We start from the raw sequence: 25,845 nt of genomic DNA on the forward strand, positions 1-25,845 counted from the left end.
GGCCATATTAGACCACAGTGTCATGAGTTGCGCAATGAGAAGCGCAAGGATAAGGGGAAAGATAAAGTGCAGGAGAAGTCCTCTGATCGCAGCATAGTACCTGCGAAGTCCAACGTCAAGATTGAGGAAATTAATGTCACGCAGACTGAAGAGTCCGATGGTGGTGATGAGTTTATACTTGCAGCTAGTTCTTCTGATGCTTCACACTTGACTGAGACACCTAGTATGTATGCACAGTGCTGGTTATTGGATTCAGGTGCGTCCTTCCATGTGACGCCTTACCGTGAGTGGTTTCACTCTTACCGTACTGTGTCTGGATCAGTCAAACTTGGAGATGACAGGTCTCTTGATATTGTGGGCTGTGGAGATATTCAGTTGCAGTTTTCCACTGGTAGTTCCTTTTTGCTCAGGGATGTACGTCATGTACCTGCGCTTACGCGTAGTCTTATGTCTGTAGGACAGTTGGATGATGCAGGATTTCATGTCTGTTTTGGGGATTCTGCCTGGAAGATTACCAAAGGCAGACTTGTGCTTGCTAGAGGCGCCAAGGCTGGCAGCCTCTATCCTCTTGTTGTATGTGGGTCTTCTGTAGACCATGTTTTGGCAGTGGGCTCTATCCCACATGTATCACTTTGGCATGCCCGTTTGGGGCATATGTCTTTGAAAGGAATGAAAATGTTATCTGGTTTGCAGTATCTTCTGCCTTTGGATTATGCATGTTTTGACTCGTGTGATCATTGTCTTTATGGTAAGCAGAATAGGTCTACGCATAAGAAATCGGGTAGGCCACGCATGAGTGAGCCCTTGGCATTGGTGCATTCCAATGTTTGTGGGCCTATGCCTTGCATGTCTATGGGTGGCGCGAAGTACTTCGTTACCTTCATTGATGATTTTTCTAGGAAAGTGTGGGCTTATCCCATAAAGCAGAAGTCCGATGTCTTGGCAGTTTTTCAGAGATGGCTTGCTCTTGTTGAGAACCAGACTGGGTATAGGCTGAAATGCCTTAGGACAGATAATGGGGGAGAATATGTCTCGCATGCTTTTGAGCAATTTTGTGATGACAGGGGTATTAAGCGTCAGTTGACCGCCCCTTACACCCCACCCCAGAATGGTTTGGCTGAGCGCATGAACAGGACTATTCAGGAGCGTGTGCGCTCTATGCTTAGCCATGCAGGCCTACCCCCGAGTTTTTGGGCTGAGGCAGTTAGTACGTCAGTGCATGTCATAAACCGATCGCCTTCCAGTGGATTGGATTTCCAGGTTGCAGAGGAAGTTTGGGCTGGTAAGCCACCCTCTTATGCGCATCTCCGTGTCTTTGGATGTGAGGCATTCTGCCATGTGCCCAAGGACAAGAGGAGTAAATTGGATCCAAAGAGCATTAAATGCATATTCCTTGGCTATGGTGAGTCAGGAGAGATGGGCTATCGCCTATGGGATCCGCAGGCGCGGAAAATAGTACGCAGCCATGATGTCGTCTTCCATGAAGACAAGATGCACAGGCAGCCTGAGAAGGTGGTTGAGATCCACAGAGTGATCTTTCAGGAGGAGCCTAAAGCTCCAGCACAGCCAGTAGTACAGCCTGCAGCAGTTCCTCCACAGGGCCAGGATGTTGGACAAGTAGTTAGACAGGCAGCAGAGCCTGCGGTGAGACGGTCTGCTAGAGATAGACGTCCACCTGACAGATTTCAGCCCTCTATGCATTATGTTTTGGTTACAGATGCAGGAGAGCCTTTCACTTATGATGAGGCTATGCGCAGGGGTGACAGTCACTCCTGGGAGAGGGCTATGCAGTCTGAGATAGACTCCCTGCATAAGAATGAGACTTGGGATTTGGTTGCCTTGCCTAAGGGCAAGAAGGCTTTGCCATGCAAGTGGGTGTACAAGCTGAAAAGTACCCCTGGACACCCCAAGCCGGCATACAAGGCTAGATTGGTAGCAAAGGGTTTTAAGCAGGAACATGGTGTGGACTTTGATGAGGTCTTCTCTCCTGTGGTTAAGATGACCACCCTGCGCTTAGTCTTGGCTTTGGTTGCACAGCTTGACTTAGATCTATATCAGATGGATGTCAAGACGGCTTTTCTACATGGGGACTTGCATGATGAGATCTATATGGATCAGCCTAAGGGCTTTGCAGAACCTGGCAGGGAGCACCTAGTGTGCAAGTTGAAGAAGAGCTTGTATGGCTTGAAGCAGGCACCTAGGGAATGGTATCATAAGTTTGATGCCTTTATGCAGTCACAGGGCTACAGCAGGAGTGCTATGGATCCGTGTCTTTACATGAAGAAAGCCCGTGATGGCAGTTTGCTTATCTTGGTACTCTATGTTGATGATATGCTGATAGTAGGGAAAGCTCATGATGAGCTAGATGCTCTTAAATCTCAGCTAAAGAAGAGCTTTGAGATGAAGGATTTGGGACAGGCCTCACATATACTTGGGATGCGCATTAAGCGCGATAGGCATCAGGGACTTTTGTATCTCTCACAGCGGGAGTACATTCATAAAGTCCTTGAGCACTTCCGCATGCAGGACGTAAAGCCTATTGGCTATCCATTACCTTCTTATGTAAAGGTATCACAGGCCGATTGTCCGCAGACAGATGAGCAGAGGGCCGAGATGGCCAAGATCCCTTATGCATCAGCCGTGGGCAGTTTGATGTATGCCATGATAGCCACTCGTCCAGATATTGCACATGCAGTTGGTGTTGTGGCACGCTATATGGCTACACCTGGCAGCAGACATTGGGATGCCGTGAAGGGTATCATGAGGTACCTGAAGGGCACAGCAGATATGTGTATTTGCTATGGCAGCCAGGATACAGGGGTTGTGGGGTACACTGACTCCGATTATGCAGGACATGCAGATAGTAGGAAGTCCACTTCTGGCTATGTATTCACCTATGCTGGAGGGGCTATCTCTTGGATGTCTAGGGTTCAGAAGTGTACGACTTTGTCTACCACTGAGGCCGAGTATGTTGCAGCCACTGAGGCTTGCAAGGAGGCCATATGGTTAGGCCGTCTAGTTGCTGACCTTGGGATTGATGCTACACCTACACTGCATTCGGATTCTATGAGTGCCATTCAGTTGGCTAAGAATCCGGTCTTCCATGCGAAGACGAAACGCATTGAGGTGAGGTATCACTTCATACGTGGTGTCGTGGAGGACAGGTCTGTTGACCTTGTCAAGATCTCCACTGACGAGAATCCTGCAGATTTGCTCACGAAGAGCCTCACTACTGAGCGCTTTGCCTTCCTCAGGAGGTTGATGGGCGTTGGATGAGATGTCACCTTTCCTCACCTATGTACATTTGTACTGTCTTTTCTTTTTCTTTTCTCTCTCACTAGGGCAGATTCGCCTTTAAGTGGGAGGTTGTTGGGGGTAAAGGCGCCTCCGCCGTGCCGCCCCGTGTATTACTACACTGACAGTACCCGCCACTGCACACTGCAGGTGGCGGGCGCCCGTCACGTCACTTTATTCTTTATTCTTTTAGTGACAGTTTGAATAAAGGAAGGCCCGGTCACACATTGTGACTGTTGGAGTTCCCATTTCTTGTCTCTCTCTTTCTTGCTCTTGCTCTCCCGCCATAGCTCGCGTGCAAGCTTCGATCCTTCTCACCTTTCAAGACTAATGAACTAACATTGCCTAAGTTACAACGTTAGCGCAATAAAAATCCTTCACATATTCTTTATTACAATTGTGGCCCATGAAAGGACCAAATACCCAAGATACAAAGCACTTTGTGATTGCCCCATTGTTTGTTTAAAAACAAGGACCAAGTCTAGCAAACAATCAAGGATTACATTTTGTTCTCGTTGGAACAAGTAACCGAATCTTATTAGCACACTCTTTGGTCCCTCATTTTTAAGTATCCCTATACAAATAATGGAATTTGGCTCATAAAAAAATTCTCAAAACCATCCACTCAAAGCACAAGATACTCTAAAGGGGTTGTCCCGTAAGAGAGTTCTTCATCCACCACAAAGGATGCACTCCTCAAGAGACTCACCTTGAAATCAAAAAAGTAAGAATTGTGGTGAAGCTTGTCTATATAAAGTGGATTTTCTAGGGTTTTAACCTTGTTGGGATTTCTTTGTGGCGTGGCAAGCTTGCCAAGCTATTTGCATACCTTGATGGGCCTATGCAATACTGCAAAATCCCTCCAACTTTACCAAAATAGCAAGTTTCACTCAATTATATTCTTTTTTGATGTTATCAATGTAAAATTGGAGAGATATTGACAAGTTATTTTTACAAGATTGCAAGAATGTAATCATGTCATCATGATCCCTGGTTGGCATGCTAGATTTTTACTTTGTCATATTGGATATGTTAGTTGCCATACTAGAAATGCTTGATAACCTACTCTACAAAATCTACAATTGAAATAACATCATTAGGAAATATAAGTAGACAATCCTTGAATTATTATCCATGCCAACAACCAACATAGTTATGTGTGATGAAGACCTTTAGCTTGGTCTTTAATAACTCATGTAAAAATTGCTAACATTGCATTTTCTTCTGCATTTTTTCCCTATTTCCATGCTTATCTATTGCTTCTACATATGCAAGTACTTTCATAATTATAGTCTTATCTTGCTTTTTTGTCTCCAAGGAGCATGTTTCCAAGTTCTTCACACAATAGTCCTTACATTCTCCCACCAAGCATCTCCTATCATGGGAAAGTGCATGTGTTTGCCTTGGAACAAAATTGACTCTGACACATGTGACACTCATCAAATTGTGATGTAAAACCAAGAAAACCTTACTATTGCCATCACAGGAAACATAAATACCACATTGACAATCACATCCCACTCCATGAAGCCCAAAGGTATGAGACTGCATGTGGTTCCAAGTGTCCTTTAAAAAGGACATTTGCATGTGGTACTCATGACAACATGTGTATCTATCCTTCAACCACTCTACAAAAAATGCATTCAATATTTTAAACTTTCTCATTTTGATCTTTCAATCTTGATGTTGTTCATTAAACTTTTGAAAAAATTCAACTTGCAATATTTGAACATCATATACTAGTTATTAAGCACAATTATCCCTACAATATTTAATTTATAATACACCATAATCATTATGCTATGAAGCATAAAGTAGCTATTTAACATTCTTAAAATGCCAATATAGCTTATCTAGATTGTAACGAGCATATGCACCATACCAAGAGCATATTTAGTGTTCTAATTAGCATACTAATATATTCGGTTAGCAGGCCAACAAGAATTTCTAGTTGTTGCTAGCTAGCATATCCAGGTTTCTAGCTAACATTTCTTGTTTGATAACTAGGTATCCAATATTCTAGCATTTCCAATAGGCTAACTAATATAACTAGTATATGCAAATTGGCATATCTAGTATGCCAATTGGCATTTCTAGCATACCAATTAGCATATCCAATCACTATCAAGTTATACTATCAACCACATCATTATGCCTTTAAGGAGTAAAATCAGATCCAAAGTATTCACTCGCACTCTAGTTAGGTGATCATTTTTGTACACATAGCGTACTACCACAAAGTGGGGTAGGTTGTTAAAACAATCCACTTCTTTATATTCAATGATAAAAGGCATGACACATTGTTTGTCCAACATTGATTCATGTTGCATTGTGATTGGTTACAAAAAGAGGGTGTTGCTCCAACATAACATTGGGTCTAGTAAAATGGTGCGGCCTCAGAATTCAAGGCATCCATGCCTTTCTATTATGTGTGACATGCAAGGTTGACAGGAATGCAGATTAGTTGTGCTTCTTTGGAATAGGGCATGACAAGGGAGAGCACAACGGTGCTGATGTAGTTGTAAAGAGGACATTGGCATTTGAAAAATTGAAACACTTCAAGGTGTGCAGAAGATGTGGTTGCTTACTACCAAACTAACTTGTCAAGGGGAACAGTTGTAGCATATCCTTCAAAAGAAAGGGAATGTACTAGTTTGTTCTAGGAGGTTATATGAATAGGGAGGTTGAATGGAATTGTGATCCTATCCAAAAATCTTTTTCTTTGCATGCATTTTGAGCTTTCATTATTCCCATTGGAACAAGTGTGTATAAAGGGTATCATGATGCACTAAGTAGTGCTCTATGTGTTAGTGATACCTTTGCAATAAATACTTTGATTTCATAATTGAAACTTAGATCTATTTCAATTCACTTTGAAAGATATAAATTAAGACTTCTTGCAATCTCTACTTTTTCCCTCCAAGTTTCTATATGACCTTCAGGCTTGGTAATTTATTCCATGTCTCTTGTCAACCTCATTTTATAGTTCTATTTCATTCCATTTGAAAGTTTGGAGGTCTTTGGTGGAAACACGTTGTTCTTTTTCTTCCCATTCAACCAACTAAAAATGGGATGCTTCCTTTTTCTTAATCTACCTCCTTTGTTTTTAGATCAATTCAAAAAGCCTCTCTAGTAGGTCAACTTAGGATATCAAGATAGAAGCAAACTTGGTTTATCAAGGTACAAGTACACCAACTAAGGTGAGATGTTGTATATGTACTCGACCACATATTTATCATATTGTACAAAATGCATCTTAAAATACTTAAATACCAACTATGATTTAGACCTTGGCTTGGATCATATATTGCCCCAATTAAAGGTCGTATCTATACTCTAAAAGCTACACCAAATTACCATGTATTTGTATGAAATGAATTTAAGAATACCTTAATTACCAACTATGATTCAACCCTTGGGGTTGGATCATACATTGCCCTAAGTTTTTATTCTAAATATTAAGGAATCTGTAAGTAAATGTAGTCATCCATACAAGACTAAGCACTTTGATCAACAACCCAAGTAAACTACTTAATTCAAATTTTGCTAAATAAAAATTATCTAAATTATTCACGTTCTATAAGAAAAAAATCACCATCATTAACATGTCAACCATTCAACTTTTTAAGGTTCAAAGACTCGCATATCCAAACCAATAAGACTACAGTGATTTCCTCAAATCCAAAAAGAAAAACGTGTTATCTTTTGACCCAAAAAAGATCAAGCATGAAATATTTTTCCATGTGTTTTTCATAGGAGTATGAATGCAACAACTTTGTACCATATTGTATTGTTTGGAATTCCAATCATATGAGTATGAATGCAACTTGTTGTAATGTACAATATATTATCATATGTGTTTGCCATAACAACTATGATTTCAACCAAATACCAATTGAAGAATCATAGAAAGTTCCAAAACTGCAATAATGCTAAACAATAACATCCCCATCAGAAGAGGACTTCTTTCATCACAAAAGATTTAGCCTTACAAAAGATCTTCAACTAAAAAAGTGAGGATGCATAGAGCTTTACATATTTTTTTACTAATGAGCAATAAAGAGCTTTACAAACTTCTTTGTTGTTACAAATAGTGTACTATCATCAATAAAAAGTGTAATTTATGTCATCAACAAAAAAGTGTATTCTCAAATGAGCAACCATGGTTTTTGTTTCAAAATGCTTTCAACTAGATTTGTATTCTCTAATCAACTTCACCACATTACTTCTGTATCCCTAAACCTACTAAATATTTTTCATGTGCTAATATACTCCTTGTATATATTGTTGATATGTTGATATGCCTACATCATAAGAAAACTGTGCTAGTTTACTTTGTGAAGCATGTTTGTGCTCCATATGTTGTCGTGCCGCTATGCAGACACCGTGTGAAAAACTCTAGAGTACATTGTCATCCAGCTTTCTTATTGATCTAGAGAGTCAATGCCATATTAGTCATTAGTGCCAGCGTCCATAGTATGGATGGTTAAAAAATACTAGATTTTTTGACAAGTTTAGCCCATTTTTTTATATTTTGGATATTATTTCTTGGAAATATCCTAAAAAGATGTAGGAAACTTCTAGAATAGGGTGGCATGCAAAAAGAAAATTGATTTTTCAACCAGCTTTGGAGATTTCATGCAAAAATAAGGATTGGCGAAATTGCGCATATCACGATCACAGTTTACAAATAGCACTCCGAAATGGGAGGAGTGGTGACCAGGAAGAATTTTGACTAGGTTTTACCCCCCTTTTGGAGCCAATGGAACTATGAGATTTGCGGTTTGAGCAACAGAGAAGAAGCTACTGTTTTGATGCACGTTTTTGGTCTACAAGGGAGCTCTATGAGATCTAATGCTTGGAGATTGCTTCTCAGTAGTGCCATACAAGATATTTGTTTATCTTCTCAGGTTCTATCAATAAATAGTGCTTTAATTCATTGTGCTTTGTCTTTATCTTGTGTACTTCTTGTCTATTCTTTTTCTTCTTTTATGTCTCTCTCCTATTCTCTACTTCCTTCTATCTCAGATCCCCCCTGGATATGACCTTTCGGCTAAAACCCCTTTGATATTGGTAAACTCGACGTGGAAGGTCGTTAGAATGAAAGATAGGATGGGAGAACCTTCAAGCACAATTTCTAGTGATGTTTTGTAGCAGTTAGTGCAGAATATAAACATGTTTATGCAAGTACACCAACAAGAGGTGATGCAGGCTTATGCTCAAATAGAAACTGTTATGATGAATGCTCTATAAGTAGTTGAGTGTGAGATGCAGTTGTTCAATGGCAAGAATGTGTTTTCATATGTGCTTACCTATTCTCAAAAGATGGAATTGCTTGGGGTGGCTCAACTTGCATGGAGCTAGTATTTTGTTCGGATCACTATATATGAATTGAAAGCTTGAATTATTGAATTATACATTCAAGATGTTGTGACTAGGTAGCTTTCAAGAAGACACTCAGGGAAGAATTTTACACTAAAGACACTAGTTTGATTGCCCGCAGGACTTTTTCAGGAGTGGGTTCTACAACCCAATAAGGGTCTTGTGGCTATATTGAGTTATTAAGAGAATTTGAAAGTCGATTTTTTGAGTAATTAGATCTTGCAGAACAACAAGCTCTTGCAAGTCACAAGATTGAATTGTTTCTACAAGCAGTAGATCCTGAGCTTCAAGAGAAACTTGATGATTTGCTAGAGGATTAGAATATAGAGACATGGCTTAAAACAACGTGGAGGCATGTTAAGGAAGCTATTACTGCAGTGGTGAAAAATCATAGAAGAAGAGAAATATTACATGTATCTAGCTTGCCCACTGTTACGGGAAAAATAGTTGATGTATCTAGTAAGCCACCTACTTCTGTGGTCAACCATATGGTTGCACTTGCTCTTCCTACTATTAGAGAAGATGTATTAGATGAATTGGTCAAAGGCATGTGGGATCTTCAGTTGAAGGTTGCAAATTTGGATGAGAAAGGACGAGGAAAGGGGACGGGCAGCAGCCCCTAAACCAGGGAAAAGATATATGTGGTGTGATATCATGAAAGGAAGGATTGTGCTGCTTATCAAGAGGCCTTGGCACGATAGCTCATCTTTTGGGAAGATGGAAAGATCCATGCACAAGAAACATGATAGCCTCTTTCTTTGAATTTTGGAAAGGGATGTATACAAAAGTTATTGGAAGACTTGGCTGTCCAAAATGCTTATGCGGCTGCACATGCTTCTACTTTTAGTCTACAGTTCGATAGAATGCCTGGCCAAGTGATGTCAAAGGCTGCAATATGGACACATGCTTTGTATGCAGCTAACCAGAGGAAAGTTACTAATAGTGAAATGTCTCATGCAAGGAAAGACATTCCTAACATAATTAGTTGGGAATCACTGTTAGATGCATATTCAGTGTATGCATATTTAGCAAAGGTGCAAAACACGGATGTACTTGTGCAAGAGAAATGAAGATAATGCAGGGACATCTAAAAGATTGACAAGAAGAAGTGTGGATCAGCCTAAGGCTACAAATCAACCATCTCCCGAGTATGTTATGGAATAGGCTAGTTAGGAGCAAAAACATGATAGCAAAACAAGAGGGCAAAAAGAAGGGCAAGTAGCCACAATATAAGTTGCACTCTGATATTGAGACATCCACTGATCTTAAGAAGTTTCTTGAAGGATAGATTTGAAATAATCAAGTGAAATTCACCTTGGGAGAGGTGATTGGCATTGCCAAGTGGAAATTTTATGATGAAATCATTTACATAATTAAGAGGAAGCATCAATTTCTTGGTGATACCACTAGTGCATTGTTGCAATTGGAAGAGGAAACTGGTTTTTTGGCTATTCCAGTTGAATATAAGCATGATGTAAGTACTGGTTTATCTGTACAAGATGCTACTAATCAGTGGACAACATGTGGAAAAGAGAAGAAAGTGGCTAAAAATACATTATCTTTATAGCAATATGCATGGTGGAGTAAGGTAGATGCAACAAAATGGGGAAGAGACTCTAAGATTTATTTCTCAAACTCATTACACAAGAAATCACTAGGCCAGGGCTACGACTGAAATGATAGTGAAAATAGGGGAGTGTGAAACTTCTTGTGTTGCTTTGCTTGACCACGGGTCTGAGATTAATGTCATTGAGCATGGATCATATGAGAATGGTGCATGGCCTGTGGGGACACTGATCATGGTTGGTGTATGAGGGTTGCAAATAATTCTTCCAGGGAGCTCTATGCTGCATGTCCTAATGTAAAAGTGATGATTGGTGATGTACAAGAAGAGCAACACTTCTTTGTCCAAGATAATTCTTCATATGCAGTGATTTTGGGATAGCCCTATATTATAGGAGTGCATATGGAAACAAAGGTGCTTGATGATGGTTCTACTTATGCAAGAGTCAAAAGCAAGGATGGGAGGAAAGCAATCCAATTTCTTACTTTTTGTGTTAATCATTCTAGGAATCAACATACGTTTCGAAAGTCTCATTTGCCTCCAAATGCAAGGGAATTCAAAGTCCTGGATTTTTATTAAGCATTGTTGTAATGCAGGGCTACACTAGTGTTGTTTAGAGGATGTACTTGCCTCTTGATGGTATGAAGCATGTATTTACTATTGGTTATTCTCAGTTTACAACAAACAATTCATGTTGGTTTAAGCCTATGGAAGTTATGTGCAAGGTTGAACGCATATCTATGAAACAAGCTACTAAAAAACTGAGAGCACTGGGGTTATTAGTTGAAAATGAAGGCATTTCAAGCATATTTTATGGGCTGAATATTAATGACACTATGACTGAAATTTCAGCAACTTTACATGTAGAAAATGAGGCTGAAAATAGAGTGTTGTAAGTATGTTCTTTGGACATGTATGATGTTATAGCATTGTTTGCTCAGCAGGAAGGATTACAATGGGCTGAAGCAGTTGTGGAGACAAAGTATAAGATGGTTGACAAAAAGGTGAAACTAGTTGCTTTGCCACTTTCACCAGAAAATATGGGTCTATATGAAAAAGTGTCAAGGCAGCCAGGTTTACGGGATCCTAAAGATATAGGTCATCGATTTACATCTGAAACATTATAAGAATTGAAAGTTGGTGCAGAAGGGTTTCTTTTGCCTATTGAAAGAGACTGTTTTATGTAGATGTTGGCTAGGCATAGAAAAGCATTTGCATTTTAACCAACTGAAATAGGTTGTATGGATCTGAATGTTGTCTCTCCTATGGTAATATTTACTGTGCCACATGTACCATGGAACTTGAGGCCTATTCGAGTGCCTAAAGATTACTTGTCAAATCTAATGGATTTGCTAAATGAAAAGATTCGCATGAAGATCTTGGAGCCCTCTTCAACCCCATACTCAAATCGTTGGTTTACTGTGCCAAAAAAGAACGGGACTTTGAGATTTATTCAAGACATGCAACAGGTCAATAAAGTGACCATAAGAAATGTGGGTGTAGGTCATGTGGTTGATGAAATTGCGGAGGATTTTGCAAGCAGAGCGATCTATTCTTTGGGTGATCTTTACTCAGGGTACGATTACTTTTATCTTGCAAAATTGAGAACAAGGATATCACAACCATGAAGACTCACTTGGGGTTAGTACAAATGTGTACTCTCTCGCAAGGTGCAACAAACTCAGTGGCACACATGAAAAATGCTATAAATAGGGTATTCAGGGATTTTATACCACAATTGACAATTCCCTTCTTGGATGATGTTTCAATCACAGGGTGTACAGTGGATGAAAAGAATGAAGAGAGACAGAATGCAATATGTATGAACAAATGTATCAAAGGCGCGTAGATTCTTGGGTGCATGTGTGTTCTATTTGATATGGATTCCTAACTTTCCACATATAGCTGATGCTCTATATCAGCTCTTGAGGAAAGGTCAGAGATTTCATGGGGAAAGGAAGCATAAAAAAGAAATGAAGAAATTGAAGCAGCTCTTGAAATCTGCTCCTACATTGAGAAAGGCTGATTATTCACATGGAAAGCCTATAATTATTACTATTCATATGAGCCCAATCAGGATTGGATGGGCAATTGGGCAAGATGATGAAGAAGGGAAAGGATATGCAATTTTCTTTGGTGTTAAAGTATTGACTAAATGACAGAGAAGGTATCCACATGTAAAAAGAGAATTATGGGGAATTGTGACAACCCTTAAATGTGATAAGGAGTATTTTATGGGTGCTAGTGTAGTCACTGAGACTAATTGTTTGCCGATATTGGGTATGATTACTAGTTGTGCTACCCCAAATATTACTATGCTCCGGTGGATTGCATACATTAAATCTTTGAATCCTGAATTTTAGCATATTGCAAGAAGAGATAACCCAATGGCAGACATGTTATCTCGGGAACGCTATGAGAATGAAGATGGGATGATGGATGAGGAGGAAGAAGATGACTTTCTTACAGCTGAAAATGATGTTCTAAGAGTGAATTTAGCAATGCAAGGAGTTGCTATAGCACTAACAGAAGCTTGGACAACAAAGAAAATACAGTTTAGATGTTATGTATCTTGTGTAGAAGTGTTTCTAGAAGAGAAATTCCATAAAAGCCATCCTTTTTTCTATTTTCCTCCCTCATAAGCATGTAAGTATGCATTAAAGACTTTTTTTACTCCTTCCCTTTTTTCTTCTCCAAGTTAAGCATCATTCATCAATTAAGCATATTTTAACAAAGGTTAATGTCCTTTTTCATATTATCATTCACCACACTTATAGCCACTAAGCTTACATCCCTTGGATCATGCATTGAAAAATATAACCTTTAAGTATTATTCATTTTTTCTTTAAATTTTTTTTACAAAGGTTTATTTTATGCATTTTTTATGAATGTTATTTACTTTTCTAATTTTTAAATTTCCCACTAACTTTAAAAATTGTGCCACCATCCATGAAGAGGGAGAAGACAAGTGTAAAGGAGAAGGAAGGAACTCACGAAGGACAAGAAAAAGTAGGGAAGTGGAGAGGGATTCGTCTTCAAGCTTTGAGGAAAGTGTATTATCTCTTCTCTCTTTGTTTTTCTCTTTTCTTTACTTCTCTCATTTTTTTGTTGATGAAGAGATATATAGAGAGAAGAAGGGAGAGAGGTCAAAGCAAGGGAGATTGAGAGAGAGGTTGCTGCCATCGCCATTCACTGACAAGAAAAAGTAGGGAAGTACAAAGGGATTCTTCTTTGAGATTTGAGGAAAGTGCATTATCTCTTCTCTCTTTCTTATTGTTTATGAAGAGAGAGAGAGAGAGAGAGAATACATACATACATACATACATACATACATACATACATACATACATATATATATATATATATATATATATATATATATATATATATATATATATATATATATATATATATATATATATGAGGGTGGAAGGGGGAGGGAGGGAGGGAGGGAAGGAGAAAAATAAAGATAGGGAGGGGGAGAGATAAAGAAAAATTGATAGAGAGAGGGAGAGAGAGAAATAAATAAAAGAGGAGAAAATAGAGAGAGAGAACATACACACACACACACACACATAGAGAGAGAGAGAGAGAGAGAGAGAGAGACAGAGAGAGAGAGAGAGAGAGGGGCTATGGCAAGTGAAGATGGCTCGAGACCCCGATATAGGGCTACAAGAAGAAATCATACTGAGGTGGAACTAGGAGACTACCTCTAGGTTTGAAGAACCCACAGAGCAAACCGAATCATACTTAAAGCAGATGAGAGCCAAAAGAGTCCAAGAGTTGAAAAATGGAGTGAAGTTGACAAAAAAAGAACTAAGGAGCCAAGAAAAGAAGAAAAATGTGAAAAAATATGAATAATTTTGGTAAGATGAAGATGAAGAAGAAGAAAAGGAAGAGGATGAGCTCAACCCATATCTTGAAATACCTCATCCCCAAGAAGGAGTTGACTGCTGCTACCTTGACTACTGCCCTAAAAACTACTACCAAGAATGCTACCATGAAGACCAAAACCTCTATAACAAATATCGTGAATATTTCCCCATCCACTACCACACCTAGAAGGAGAATACCTCTACACCAACCACCCCTATCCCGAAGAATGCCAACCTGATGGAGTCCAAGAAGAGAAAGAAATAATGGAGTATTATGTGAAGCGAGAAGGATGGAGAATCAATGTGTTTTCAAAGGTAGAAAGTATTATGATGGAGGTAGGATACAACAAAGAAGACAAAGATATGTGGATATGTTAGAAGGATGAACCCTTGCACCACAAGTTGCAGCTCAAGAAATGGAGTTTGAGAAGGGGGAGGATGAGCTTGAGTCTTTTGATCTTGAAACACCTCCATCCATTGAGATTGAGGGTGAGGTCAGGTTGACACCCTCTTGTGAAGCACAAGATGCCTTTGATGAAGGATGCCAAGAAAAAAGATGACTTAGATGTAGGTAAAAACAAGAAGGAAGAAGCAGAGCTTAGAGATACTACTACTCCCTATATAATTGTTTCTGGCTCCAATGCCATGGTATAACTCTTACAAATGCCTAAATGCTCCCCCAAAAAAACCTTAACAAGCATGGAATAAGCTGGAGTGAGTAGAAGATCAATGGGACTTATTCATACCTTAGGGTCTTGAGTGCAATGAAAGCTTGAAGTGAAGCTCTTCTTCTTGGGCCTAAGCAAGTAATGAAAAAGATCATTGCATAATACCTTTTTGAATTGATTATTTTTAGTTTGCAATCAAAGGATTCCTCTTTTTTAGAAAATTTGATTCACAATTTTTAAACATTAGGTATACATGACATTGGTAAATGAATTATACAAGAATATTTAGTGCATAGAGCTAGAAGGCAGCCCTACCACCTAATTGTTTTCCCCTTTGTAACCATCACTACTTGCGTCAAAAAATTACTCTACAAACGTCACTATTAGTGTCGCTAATCTAATTAGTGATGCTAATAGCGATGCTTATACTAACAAATTTATCGCGTCGCAAATAGCAATGCGAATAGCGATGATGAGCAAATTTTTCCATGAATAATTTGTCCCTTTAAACATCGCTATTGGGTCTATATGTTGTAGTGCATGTTGATGAACACCATAGTACTTAACCTTGATGATTTGCCTTGATAACAAACCTTCAATGATCCCCAAAATTTGATGCTATGTCCTTCAAAACAATGCCATCCTTTATTGATATCTCCTCCAACAACAAAAGCCAGCTCCTCTCAGCTATATTGATCCTTCTTAAATGTCTTGCAGCAATCCTCCTCGCTTTTTCTTCCTTCGACCAAATGTTCAATTAGCCCCTCAAAATCGACAACCATCCTCCTCTAAATATCTATCCTCAAACACAATTGCTTTCCAAATTGCTTTTAGATTTCAGACGTTTTTCAAAGCTTAAAAATCTGAACGAGTTTCTCATATTAGTCTTTAGCTTTTTCCATGTATTGCTTTCTACAATTCTTAAGGTTTGAGTATATACCCATCTTTGTCATCTTTAACATATCCAAGAATGTCTTCATCTTGAAAACAATAAGGATTTCCAACATTCAATATAGAACAAGTAATACCACCACATTATAGAATCAATGTCAAGACTACTAAAATTCTTCAATAAAGCCGAAAAAATCCTTCGCCTCCAAATAGTTGGAAAAAACCAGTTCCTTGTGTTTGACTTACAGGCTAAATGGTGCTTGCTTCTCTTAATTGAGATAACATTTTGAACTTCTTGTCTAAGGTAGATCCAATTTTCACAAAAATTCTTGACATATTCATCCCACCCCCTAGTCTGCAAACATTTATGTGCAGCGATCCACCTGGATCAATGACATAAATAATATGACCCTCATCATGATAGTCAACAAAGAAGTTTTGTCGAGTACCTAGATCAAACACAAAGGTAATTCTGCTTTCATCAATTTTCTCTATAAAGCAAACTTTTGGGACTCCTGGATCAAACATATAGATAACATCCTCTTCATCCCATGCAAGATACTCATGTAGGCCTGAAGATAAAATAGGAAATCAATATAACTCATATGCATAAAATGTTTGTCGTCTGGTATCTCGAGCAATATGCTTTATCCAACACAAATCCATAATAATAACCTCATCATCTCATAAACTCAAATCCTTGCCTCCAAATATCATATTCACTTCCTCAAAACTTGCAAGCTTTACCAATAGCCATACATCCAAATAAGAAATCCAAGAAATTTTAAATAATCTTTTGCATCTTTAAAGCCTACATATAAACCAATAAGCACAATCTCTTACTTTGACTTGGACTCCTCAATGCAATAGGGATGTTTCCTCCTCATATTCCATATAACTTCCTTTACAAGAGGTAATTCCAAAGGCTTGATCAAGTATTCTTCCTTGATACCCTGTAGACCACACATTGCTACATACATCCAACAATTTCTTTGCCAAAGGCTAGGATTAGCCTCCTCTATCTAGAAACCTTGGTCTTCTTTAATAGATACATCTTGCACTACTTTATCCAATAATAATATTGTACCATCATCTTCATACTCATAAGCATAATTTAGTAGATGAGAGCCTCCACTAGAAATATCCATAGCAAGTTCCCTCCCAGAACTATCATAAGCTGAAAACATACCCTGCAAATACAAGTCATAAAATATATCTACATCTAAAGTAGAGGAAAAGATAACAAGTGGACATTCTACTCCATGCATATCACTTTGCATCGGCTCTTGACATACAACAAACTCATCATCATCATCACTTCCCAAACTATCCAAGAATATCTTCTCAATACTAGAAGCATCAACCAACTCCAAGGAGTACTCTTCAAGACTCCCGTCATCCTCTAGCATACAAGACAAATGCTCATGTCTACTTCCTTCAGCAACCAACTCTACACCCAACTCATCCCCTATAATACCAAAAACACCACCACAATCATCATTGAACACCTCAACATGATGACTCTCCACATCACTCAACACTTCACCAAATCCCAAAGAAACACCATGATCCTCCTTGCAGTAAACCAAAGAGTTCAAACCAATATCAGTAGACAAAACACCTCCTATATCACAACAAGATGTAGGAGACTCTCGGAAGCCCTCCTCTCCTTCTCTATCACTATCATAAATTGTCACTCTAGCAAAATACTGAGCTTTCTCCAAAGCTAAAGAATAATCCACTAATGTGGATCTTTCCCTCTCATCCACACATGCAAATGCCTTCTCTTCAACATACTCATCACTGCTTTGTGGATATACTCCAAATTCCAAATCCTATACCTTTTGCCAAAGCGAATCCAATACATCCATATAGTCCTAATAATAGCATTCCATGTCTCTAATGTCATTGAGTCAAAGCTGGTACAATCCTTAAAACTTTCTATATGATTGGTCACTCATGCTAGAACTTGTAGGACGAATAAAGAAGAAGCTTTGTATAGACCAAGCTCAGGTAAGTTACTCATGAATATATGTGTGCATCACTTGGGTTCAAAATAAGGTATTTTTAAAATACCATTTTTATACATTTTTTACATACATAAGGGTGTAATATAAATGGGTTATTTATAGATTGAATAGAAAAGGGTTATGCTTTATTTAGGAAAAGTTCATAGATAAGGATATTTATAAATAGGCCTTGAACGCACGTGATGTAGAGGATATACATATAGTAACTTCCCCGAGAAACCAAGAGAGACTTTCCCACACATCTAGAACACAACTGATAACTTCCAAGGCATAATCCTTGAATTGTTTCAAGGAAAAATTCACCATATCTTCATCACCAACAATATCAAACATACACATACACTGCTCCACATATAAATCCACCCAAGCATAAACACCTTTGTCCAATCTCTTGTGAAATGTCGCCACGTCTGTAACCAATAAATGCAAAGAAATAGCACCAAACCACTTTCGGTGCTCCTCAAGGGTGTGGGGGCATAAATAATAATGTATTGTGAGCAATGAGCAAGAATAAATCCCTCACACAACCCAATACATGCAAGAAAAAAGGAGTGTAAGTATAAGTTATAGCTCAGTGGAATGCCTTTAAAACTCTAAAAATTCTATTACTTCTATCCAAACAACTATTTATAGAATGCATGAAACTTAATGTTTTGATGTGCATCCCCCTAACTCCACCCATTCAACCAAATAAAATATCACCTCACAATTAGGGACCTAGTATAATACATGTATCCCATTAAAAAGTGCTAGATGAAAAAAAAGAGATCCTTTTGCTCACATCCCAAAAGTTTTGAATACAACATGTGCAAGGCAATAAAATCACACATAAAAAAGGATCCAAGAATATAATACTTGATAACAAGCACCTCATGGAGCCCCTTGTGAAGTAACTCATAGCATTCCCTTAGGTGTCTGAAGAGGCCTTAAGCAATTGAGCTATGAAACAAGGTCTTTGCAAATGTTGCCACCCTTGTTGGAATCTTCTAATAATTCATATTCAAAAATTAGAAAATATTGAGCTTAAGCCATCGAGCTATCAAACAAGGTCTTCACAAATGTTGCCACCCTTGTTGGACTCTTCTAATCCAGCACTTTCACGTTGATGACCACCATAGCACTTAACCTTGATGATTTGCCTTGATAACGAACCTTCAATACTTCCCAAAATTTGACATTATGTCCTTCAAAGCAGTGCCACCCTTTATTGATATCTTCTCCAAGAGCAAAAGCCATCTCCTCTTAGTTATATCAATTGTTCTTGAATGCCCTTTGGTAGCCCTCCTTGTGATTTTTCATTCGACCAAATATTCAATTAGCCCCTCAAAAATCGACAACCTTTTAGCTTTCAAACATTTTTTAAAGCTTAAAAACCTCAACGAGTTTCTCTTATTAGTTTTTAGCTTTTTCCATGTATTGCTTTCTACAGTTCTTAAGATTTGAGTATACATCCATCTTGGTCACCTTCAACATATCCAATATGTCTTTATCTTGAAAACAATAAGGATTTCCAACATTCAATATAGACCAAGTAATACCACCAAATTATAGAATCAATGTCAAAAGTACTAAAATTCTTCAATCAAGTTGAAAAAATCCTTCACCTCCAAATACTTGAAAAAAAGGAGTTTCTTGTGTGTCTGACTTACGAGCTGAATGGTGCTTGCTTCACCTCATTGAGATAACATTTCAAACTTGTTTGAGGTAGATCCAATTTTCACAAAAATGCATGAAAATGTACTTAAGACCTCTAAAACATAAACCATAACTCTAATTATAAAGAACTGTATCAAAATATTAAATCTTAGATAATGCAAGGTAAAATGAAATTAAAATTCACTTGTCATGTTTTCTATAACAAACTAGTAATTGTACTAAATAAAATTTTCTATAATTAACAACGTTAACTAGCATACTTGATGGATGCTCGATGGAGATATCGATGCTCAATGTTTTCTACTTCGATTGGCTCTACACATAAGAAGCTTACCTCTACTTGTATATGCCTTACTAGATAATTTATATCTAGGTTTAAAAGACCTCACACTTGTCTCTTTATTAATCATTTTCTATCTCCCTTGATTTCTTCTCTATTTAATCTTTTCTTGCCCTAATCTCCTTATCTCTTTCTCTTTCTCTTCTAAAGAAAAAAATAAGCCAAGAAAGTGATCAAACTATAAGCTTTCATCCCTTTCTCTCTTTTTCTAAAGCAACCAAACCATAATATTATATGTCTTTCTCTTTCTATCTCTTGCTTACCTACAAATTTCATAATAAAGGAACTAAAATTGACAATAACAAAGTACATTGTTATTTTCTTTATTTCTCTTGAGTTCACACACACATTTAAACTCTCTCACTCAAATGTATCACAACAAAGCTTAAAATATGGGTTTTTCATGTATATATATGCAAAAACAACAAACTTCATCTTGAAGCCATGGCTTTTCTCAATGATAGTGTGGAGAAGACAAAGTGCTTAAAAATGAAGCAAATAAAGAATCCAAAAAATTGAGAATTATGGAGAGGATGAGCTCTTACCATTGTGTTTTTGTTCAACTTCACTCTAGCTCGCTCTTGGTACACGTATCCTTGTAAATTATACATATAAAAGAAAAGTTTTGCTTAAAGGGTAAATTTAAAGTGCATTGGTAACTATGTTAGAATGCATGCTACAATATGCGCTAATACTTATGCTAGAATATGTGATGGTATCCTCAATTGGAATATGTGTCGCAATATTCAACCATGTATTATTGATTGATATACCGATACAATTATTATGGTAATTTTAACATAGGAAATACTGACTGTATCGAGCATAGTCTTTTTTTTTGCAGTTTCGTTAGAAACTCTTGTTAGTATACTTGCGATTTGATGTAGTCCAATAGTTTGCTAGATTCTACCAATCCTCTTCTCAATCTTTGGAGAGTTGCGATGTGCTTGCATTTCATTAATTGTAGAGATAAAAGATGTTGTCATAATCCACTCCTTGATTTGCTGGTTTCTTGTTATTCTTAAGGCTAGATCTCATTAACTAGAGCTTTTTGAGGAGATTTTCATTGTGGTCCTTTAACTTAACCTAGACGGATTTCCAATCTCCCTCCACTCTCTCTCTACTCTCTCTACTCTCTTTGTCTCTCACTCTTTCGACTTTTTTCTCTCTCCCCTGTCTACTGTCTACTCTCTCTTTCTCCAAATCACTTTACAATTGATTTACTAGTTTTATAATTATAACTAATTAATTTTATAATTTTTATTTCATAATTAATCACTATTTTAAACCAAATTATAAATCAAATTAAAAAAAAAACAAAGTATCAATTTTCAAGCGCATGCTTGTACCTAGCATATGTCTAGTGAAGATTGACCGTGTTGCCTAATTGGAACACAATCACCCTTATTCCAATGATATTACTAAATTATATGCCCTACACATGCACCCATCCAACCACCCACACATCCACCCAGCCCATAAGAACACACAAAAAAGGGAAAAATTCTACTATCTACAATATACAATACACTTAGGTGAGTTAATCTATCTTAAATGACACAAAGAAGAGGAAAACTAAAACAAAAAATGCAATAGGGTTTATGGACTTTCTTTAAGCTAGATCGTATCATCAAAATGAACAAAGGAAACCCATGGTTGTAAGTATTTTCTAGTGGGATTAGTATAAGCACTTGTATTTACATGTGGAAATATTGGCAATTATAATGTGCGTAACTTTTTCAAAGCTCATATTGGTGCTTATAGCCATGTCCCATTTTTTTAAAGGAAAATGCTTGAGAAACTAGTGTCGAAATTCTCCTCATCTCTTATAGTGTTCATTGTCACTAAAAACATTGAATGATATACAAAACTTGGTCTCATAAGTGATACTTGTAGTAACACTCTTGTCCATTGCTTAAATGATGTTGCAAATTTGAATTTGAAATTCATAACAAAATCTACGCCAAACATCATGCGAACAACTCCCATCCATTTTTTCCCAAATTTCAAATGTTGCAATGTGCTCTACAACCTTGTGGTGGACTCATGATCCATATAACAAGCGAACCAAGGAGGAAATGGGGATGATTAGCTCATAAGAACCACCATTGTATAGTCACTCATCAAGAGAAGCTACTTCCAACATGGAATGGAAGTGCAAGCCTATTGTTGCAAAAATGGGGATGATAGCACTATTGATAATATGATTTTGGTATAGGAAAGGTACATATATGATATGGGTGTCAAGACAACTAGATTATTATTGCTAAGGGTTTGTATATTAAAGAATTTTGTTTAATTGTTTCTAGACAATGGGAACACTTCTTTAAATAGTTTTGTCCAAGTGTGCATAAGAAAGATATTGGGCGTTTATGTGAGAGCATTGCAAAACTGAGAAGTAGCACCCTAACAACTACTTTCTATGTTTGGTTGAGTAATGGATGCAGACCTCACTAATCATTAGCAATGAAGACTTGCATATGTTTGTGGCCTTCTAAACAAGAGTGCAAGATAGTTGTGTCAAATATTTAGCTAGAATATTTGAATACGTACTCTAAGCCTTGAGTAGGATAGAAGCAAACATATGATTGTCTAACTATGATATTAATGACTCTAAGCCTTGAGTAGGTTCCGCCCTGCCTGGCTTTTCACCCGTTTAGATTGTATCTACTCGAGTATAGAAGACCATCTTTTAGCAACATTGTCGGATGAGATGGAGCCAATATGCAAGGTGGTGTCAATGACTCTTCTCTATTCACCTTCACCTCAGAGGGCCAATATGGAAGGTGCCACTATGGAAGGTGCATGGCAGGAGAGTGGCATGCTTATCCAGAGGGAACGTCGCCCTCGAGGATACTGGGAGACGCGGCGGCAGCGCCGAGTCGAAACGAGAATATCACGCGCGGTCACGTCGAGGCCAGGGCAGGGGCCGCTCGCCTATAAGTATGGTCGAGGCCTCAGCTATTTTGCCTGCATACCGGCTAGTGCGAGGCTTCCCGTACAATAGCTCCTGTTAGCTTGTGTGTAGTTGGTGGTGATAATCAATATGGCGGCTCGTGTGTTTTTGTTGGGAGCACTGTTGGTGCTGTTGGTGATAGTGAGTGAAGTGTCGGCGACGTCCCGCGGTCGAGAGGAGGAGCGACGTCGGGAGGAAGAGGAGAGGGAGCGGGAGAGGAGGAGAGGGGAAGGGTCGAGGGAGGAGTGGCACGCGAGGCTGCGGGCGTGCGACAATTTCTTCAGGCAGCAACGGCGAGAGGTGGAGGAGGAAAGAGAGTCGTCGCCGTATTACAATTCGTATTTGTCATGGAGGTCGGTTGAGGGGAGAGGGGTGACGCAGCAGCAGCCGTCCCGCGCGTGCTGCGAGGCCGTGGAGCGCATCCCCTCGCAGGACCGCTGCTACGCCTTCCAGCAGGCTTACGGAGGCGGCGAGCGCCGCCGTCGTTATGAAGAGGAGGACGTCTGGGCGCAGCGACGAGAAGAGGAGTCGGAGCAGCAGCGGAGAACCATGACCGCCCAGATGTCCTCTCGCCTCCTCCAGCAGTGCAACCTTCGCCCTCGCGAATGCCGTGCAAGATCGTCCCGAGGTATGTTGTCTAAATGATGCATTGCCCGTCATTTTATTTTATATATCAGCAGTCTGTTATAATCTATATCTATTTTAGATGCATTGCCCGTCATTTTATATATGAACCTAGTAGATTCCGTCATTTAAACCTAACATAATCTATACCTATTTCGTTTGTGCCACAAGTTCTCTCTCATCGGTTTATAATTGTATATTGTCTCTCTTATAATTGTCTGCGTTATTTGCCATGATCGAATGGCATATGAACATAAAGGATATGATCTAATTGATATGCATTATTTGCGATGATCGAATGGCACATGAACATAATGGATATGATCTAATATATCAATTATTCTCTCTTGTAATTGTCTCTCCTATTTATTTGCCATGATTGAATGGCATATGAATGCAATGGATATGATCTAATATATAAATTATATTCTCTTAAGATGATCTAATATATCAATTATGGATATGATTTAATATATAAATTATATTCTCTTAATTTGTGATGATTGAATGTCATATGAATGTTTGATCTAATAATATATCAATTATTTAAGTCGATGTTAGAATCATGGTTAGATTCAAATCTAGAGCTTATGTACTACTATTAGTTTTTTGAGAATATTTTGTCCTTGTTGGGTACCTTGACTTACATTTGACAATAGTTTGCACGTCCTTAGTGTATTTGTCTTCGAGTACCTAAATTGGAAGTTTTGAAGTACTGGTTGTATAGATACTGTGTGATCGAATGTAGATTTGGACCTAATATAATATACTGCTACAAAACATGTCCGCTAGCTTGAATCGACCTACATTTGACAATAGTTTGCACGTCCTTAGTGTATTTGTCTTCGAGTACCTAAATTGGAAGTTTTGAAGTATTGGTTGTATAGATACTGTGTGATTGAATGTAGATTTGGACCTAATATAATATACTGCTACAAAACATGTCCTCTAGCTTGAATCGAACACAAATAGCTTGAATCGAACTTTGTGATCGTTCAACATAATATTATCGCTATATTGTCAACCAGCTTGAATTGAACTGTTTGATCCAATGCAAGTAAAATTGAATATATATATAGCTACTAAATATAATATTATTGTTATATTGTTAGCTAGCTTGTTATATCTCTAACCTTCGTTGTTATATTGCTACTAAATATAATATTATTGCTATATTGTCAACTAGCTTGTTATATCTCTAATCTTCGTATATTGTGATTTTATCTTTTGAGTTTTATTATGGGAAATACGATGGATTACTAATTCTTAATGCATTGCTTGTATTTGTTTGCAGAAGCGTTGATGGACGATTCTTATTGGTGGTAGAGAAGTGGGCCACCTTTGCCGCAACATGCGCAACTAGGATTGTTGCCGCTACTCAGTGCTCTCCCATTGATCGGTGGGTGTGCCATCTTAGACGAATAAACACCCCATGTAGGGTGTACTTGTCCGATTAAAAAAATGTATGGATGAAGAGGGGTTTGTGTGTGTGTGTATATAGGTTTTACCAAACATGTGTAAATATACAAGAAAGGATTTTGCTAAAAGGTTTTTGTTTGAGGTTGCTAAAAGGTTTTTGTTATTTTTATGAGCAGTTTCTTTTATTTGTAACTTCTACTCCATATCAATTGTGTGTCTCTAGTAATATTGTCGAAATTTGTATAAAAGGTTTTTTTTTATTTTTATCAGTAGCTTCTTTTATTTGCAACTTCTACTCCCTATAGACTTTATAATAATATTAAGTTGTATCAATCATGTTTGTGTCTAGTAATATTGTTGAAATTTGTATGAGCAACCACCATCGAATGTGTGCCACATGACTGGCTCTCCCATTTGCAGTTCAATGCATGAAAATAATGAGAATGAGTTCTAATTGCAATGACCAACGTTTTTGTTATATCCAAGTCTCTCATTACATTAAGCCAGCTCAAGTTGCTTGACCTATGTGCTTTTTTAAGGGCGTCATGAAAGGTTGATATTGTAGGTCTAAACCATTTGTGCAAGTCTTTTTAAGGTGCTATCATAGTCTAAAATCATTTGTGCTTGTCGTTTTTGGATTGACAATGGTTGTGTGTTTGCTGTTTATCCAAAGCCCATATGCATTTTGTGTGTGTGACCAACTCAACAAATTTTCATAATCTTATCCAAAGCCCATATGCATTTTGTGTGTGTGACCAACTCAACAAATTTTCATAATCACGTTGTGAGTTAGAAAATTTCAACTGTGTGGTTGAGGTTGTTGACTCAACAGATTCATAACCCCATCATTGAGACTGTTGTATACCATAATGACAAACGATACTACCCATCACGAACCCGCAAAAATGCTTGAATAAACAGCTTGCAACATGGACCCTATTGCGTGCCACCTAGTAATTAATTGATTGATTCGGGGGTAATCGTCTTATTTGTGGAGTGGTTTTTTAAATTGTTGGGATCTATGGAGAGACCTATCGAACCCTCCACTTTGTTAAACCTATGAACCCTCTTTCTTTCTTTAAGTGTGTTTTATGTTCTTATCAAGAGTGGAGGGGTTTGATCACTTGATTGACGCCGAGGGAAATA

At 38.0% G+C, this 25,845-nt stretch overlaps 1 protein-coding gene across 1 annotated transcript; it reads left to right on the plus strand.

Annotated features, from left to right (window-relative positions):
• The first annotated feature begins 22,663 nt into the window (after positions 1-22,663).
• LOC148036083 (uncharacterized) lies at positions 22,664-24,869 on the plus strand. The gene is made up of 2 exons (XM_087679074.1): positions 22,664-23,284; positions 24,575-24,869. Exons 1-2 carry the CDS (start codon positions 22,747-22,749, stop codon positions 24,604-24,606), a joined length of 570 nt encoding a protein of 189 aa, XP_087535200.1. The 5' UTR covers positions 22,664-22,746; the 3' UTR covers positions 24,607-24,869.
• The last annotated feature ends 976 nt before the right edge of the window (positions 24,870-25,845 follow it).

Source organism: Lygodium microphyllum, chromosome 5 (genome assembly GCF_053477565.2).
Source record: "Lygodium microphyllum isolate KBCC chromosome 5, Lygodium_microphyllum_v1.1.10, whole genome shotgun sequence".
NCBI classification, from domain to species: domain Eukaryota; kingdom Viridiplantae; phylum Streptophyta; class Polypodiopsida; order Schizaeales; family Lygodiaceae; genus Lygodium; species Lygodium microphyllum.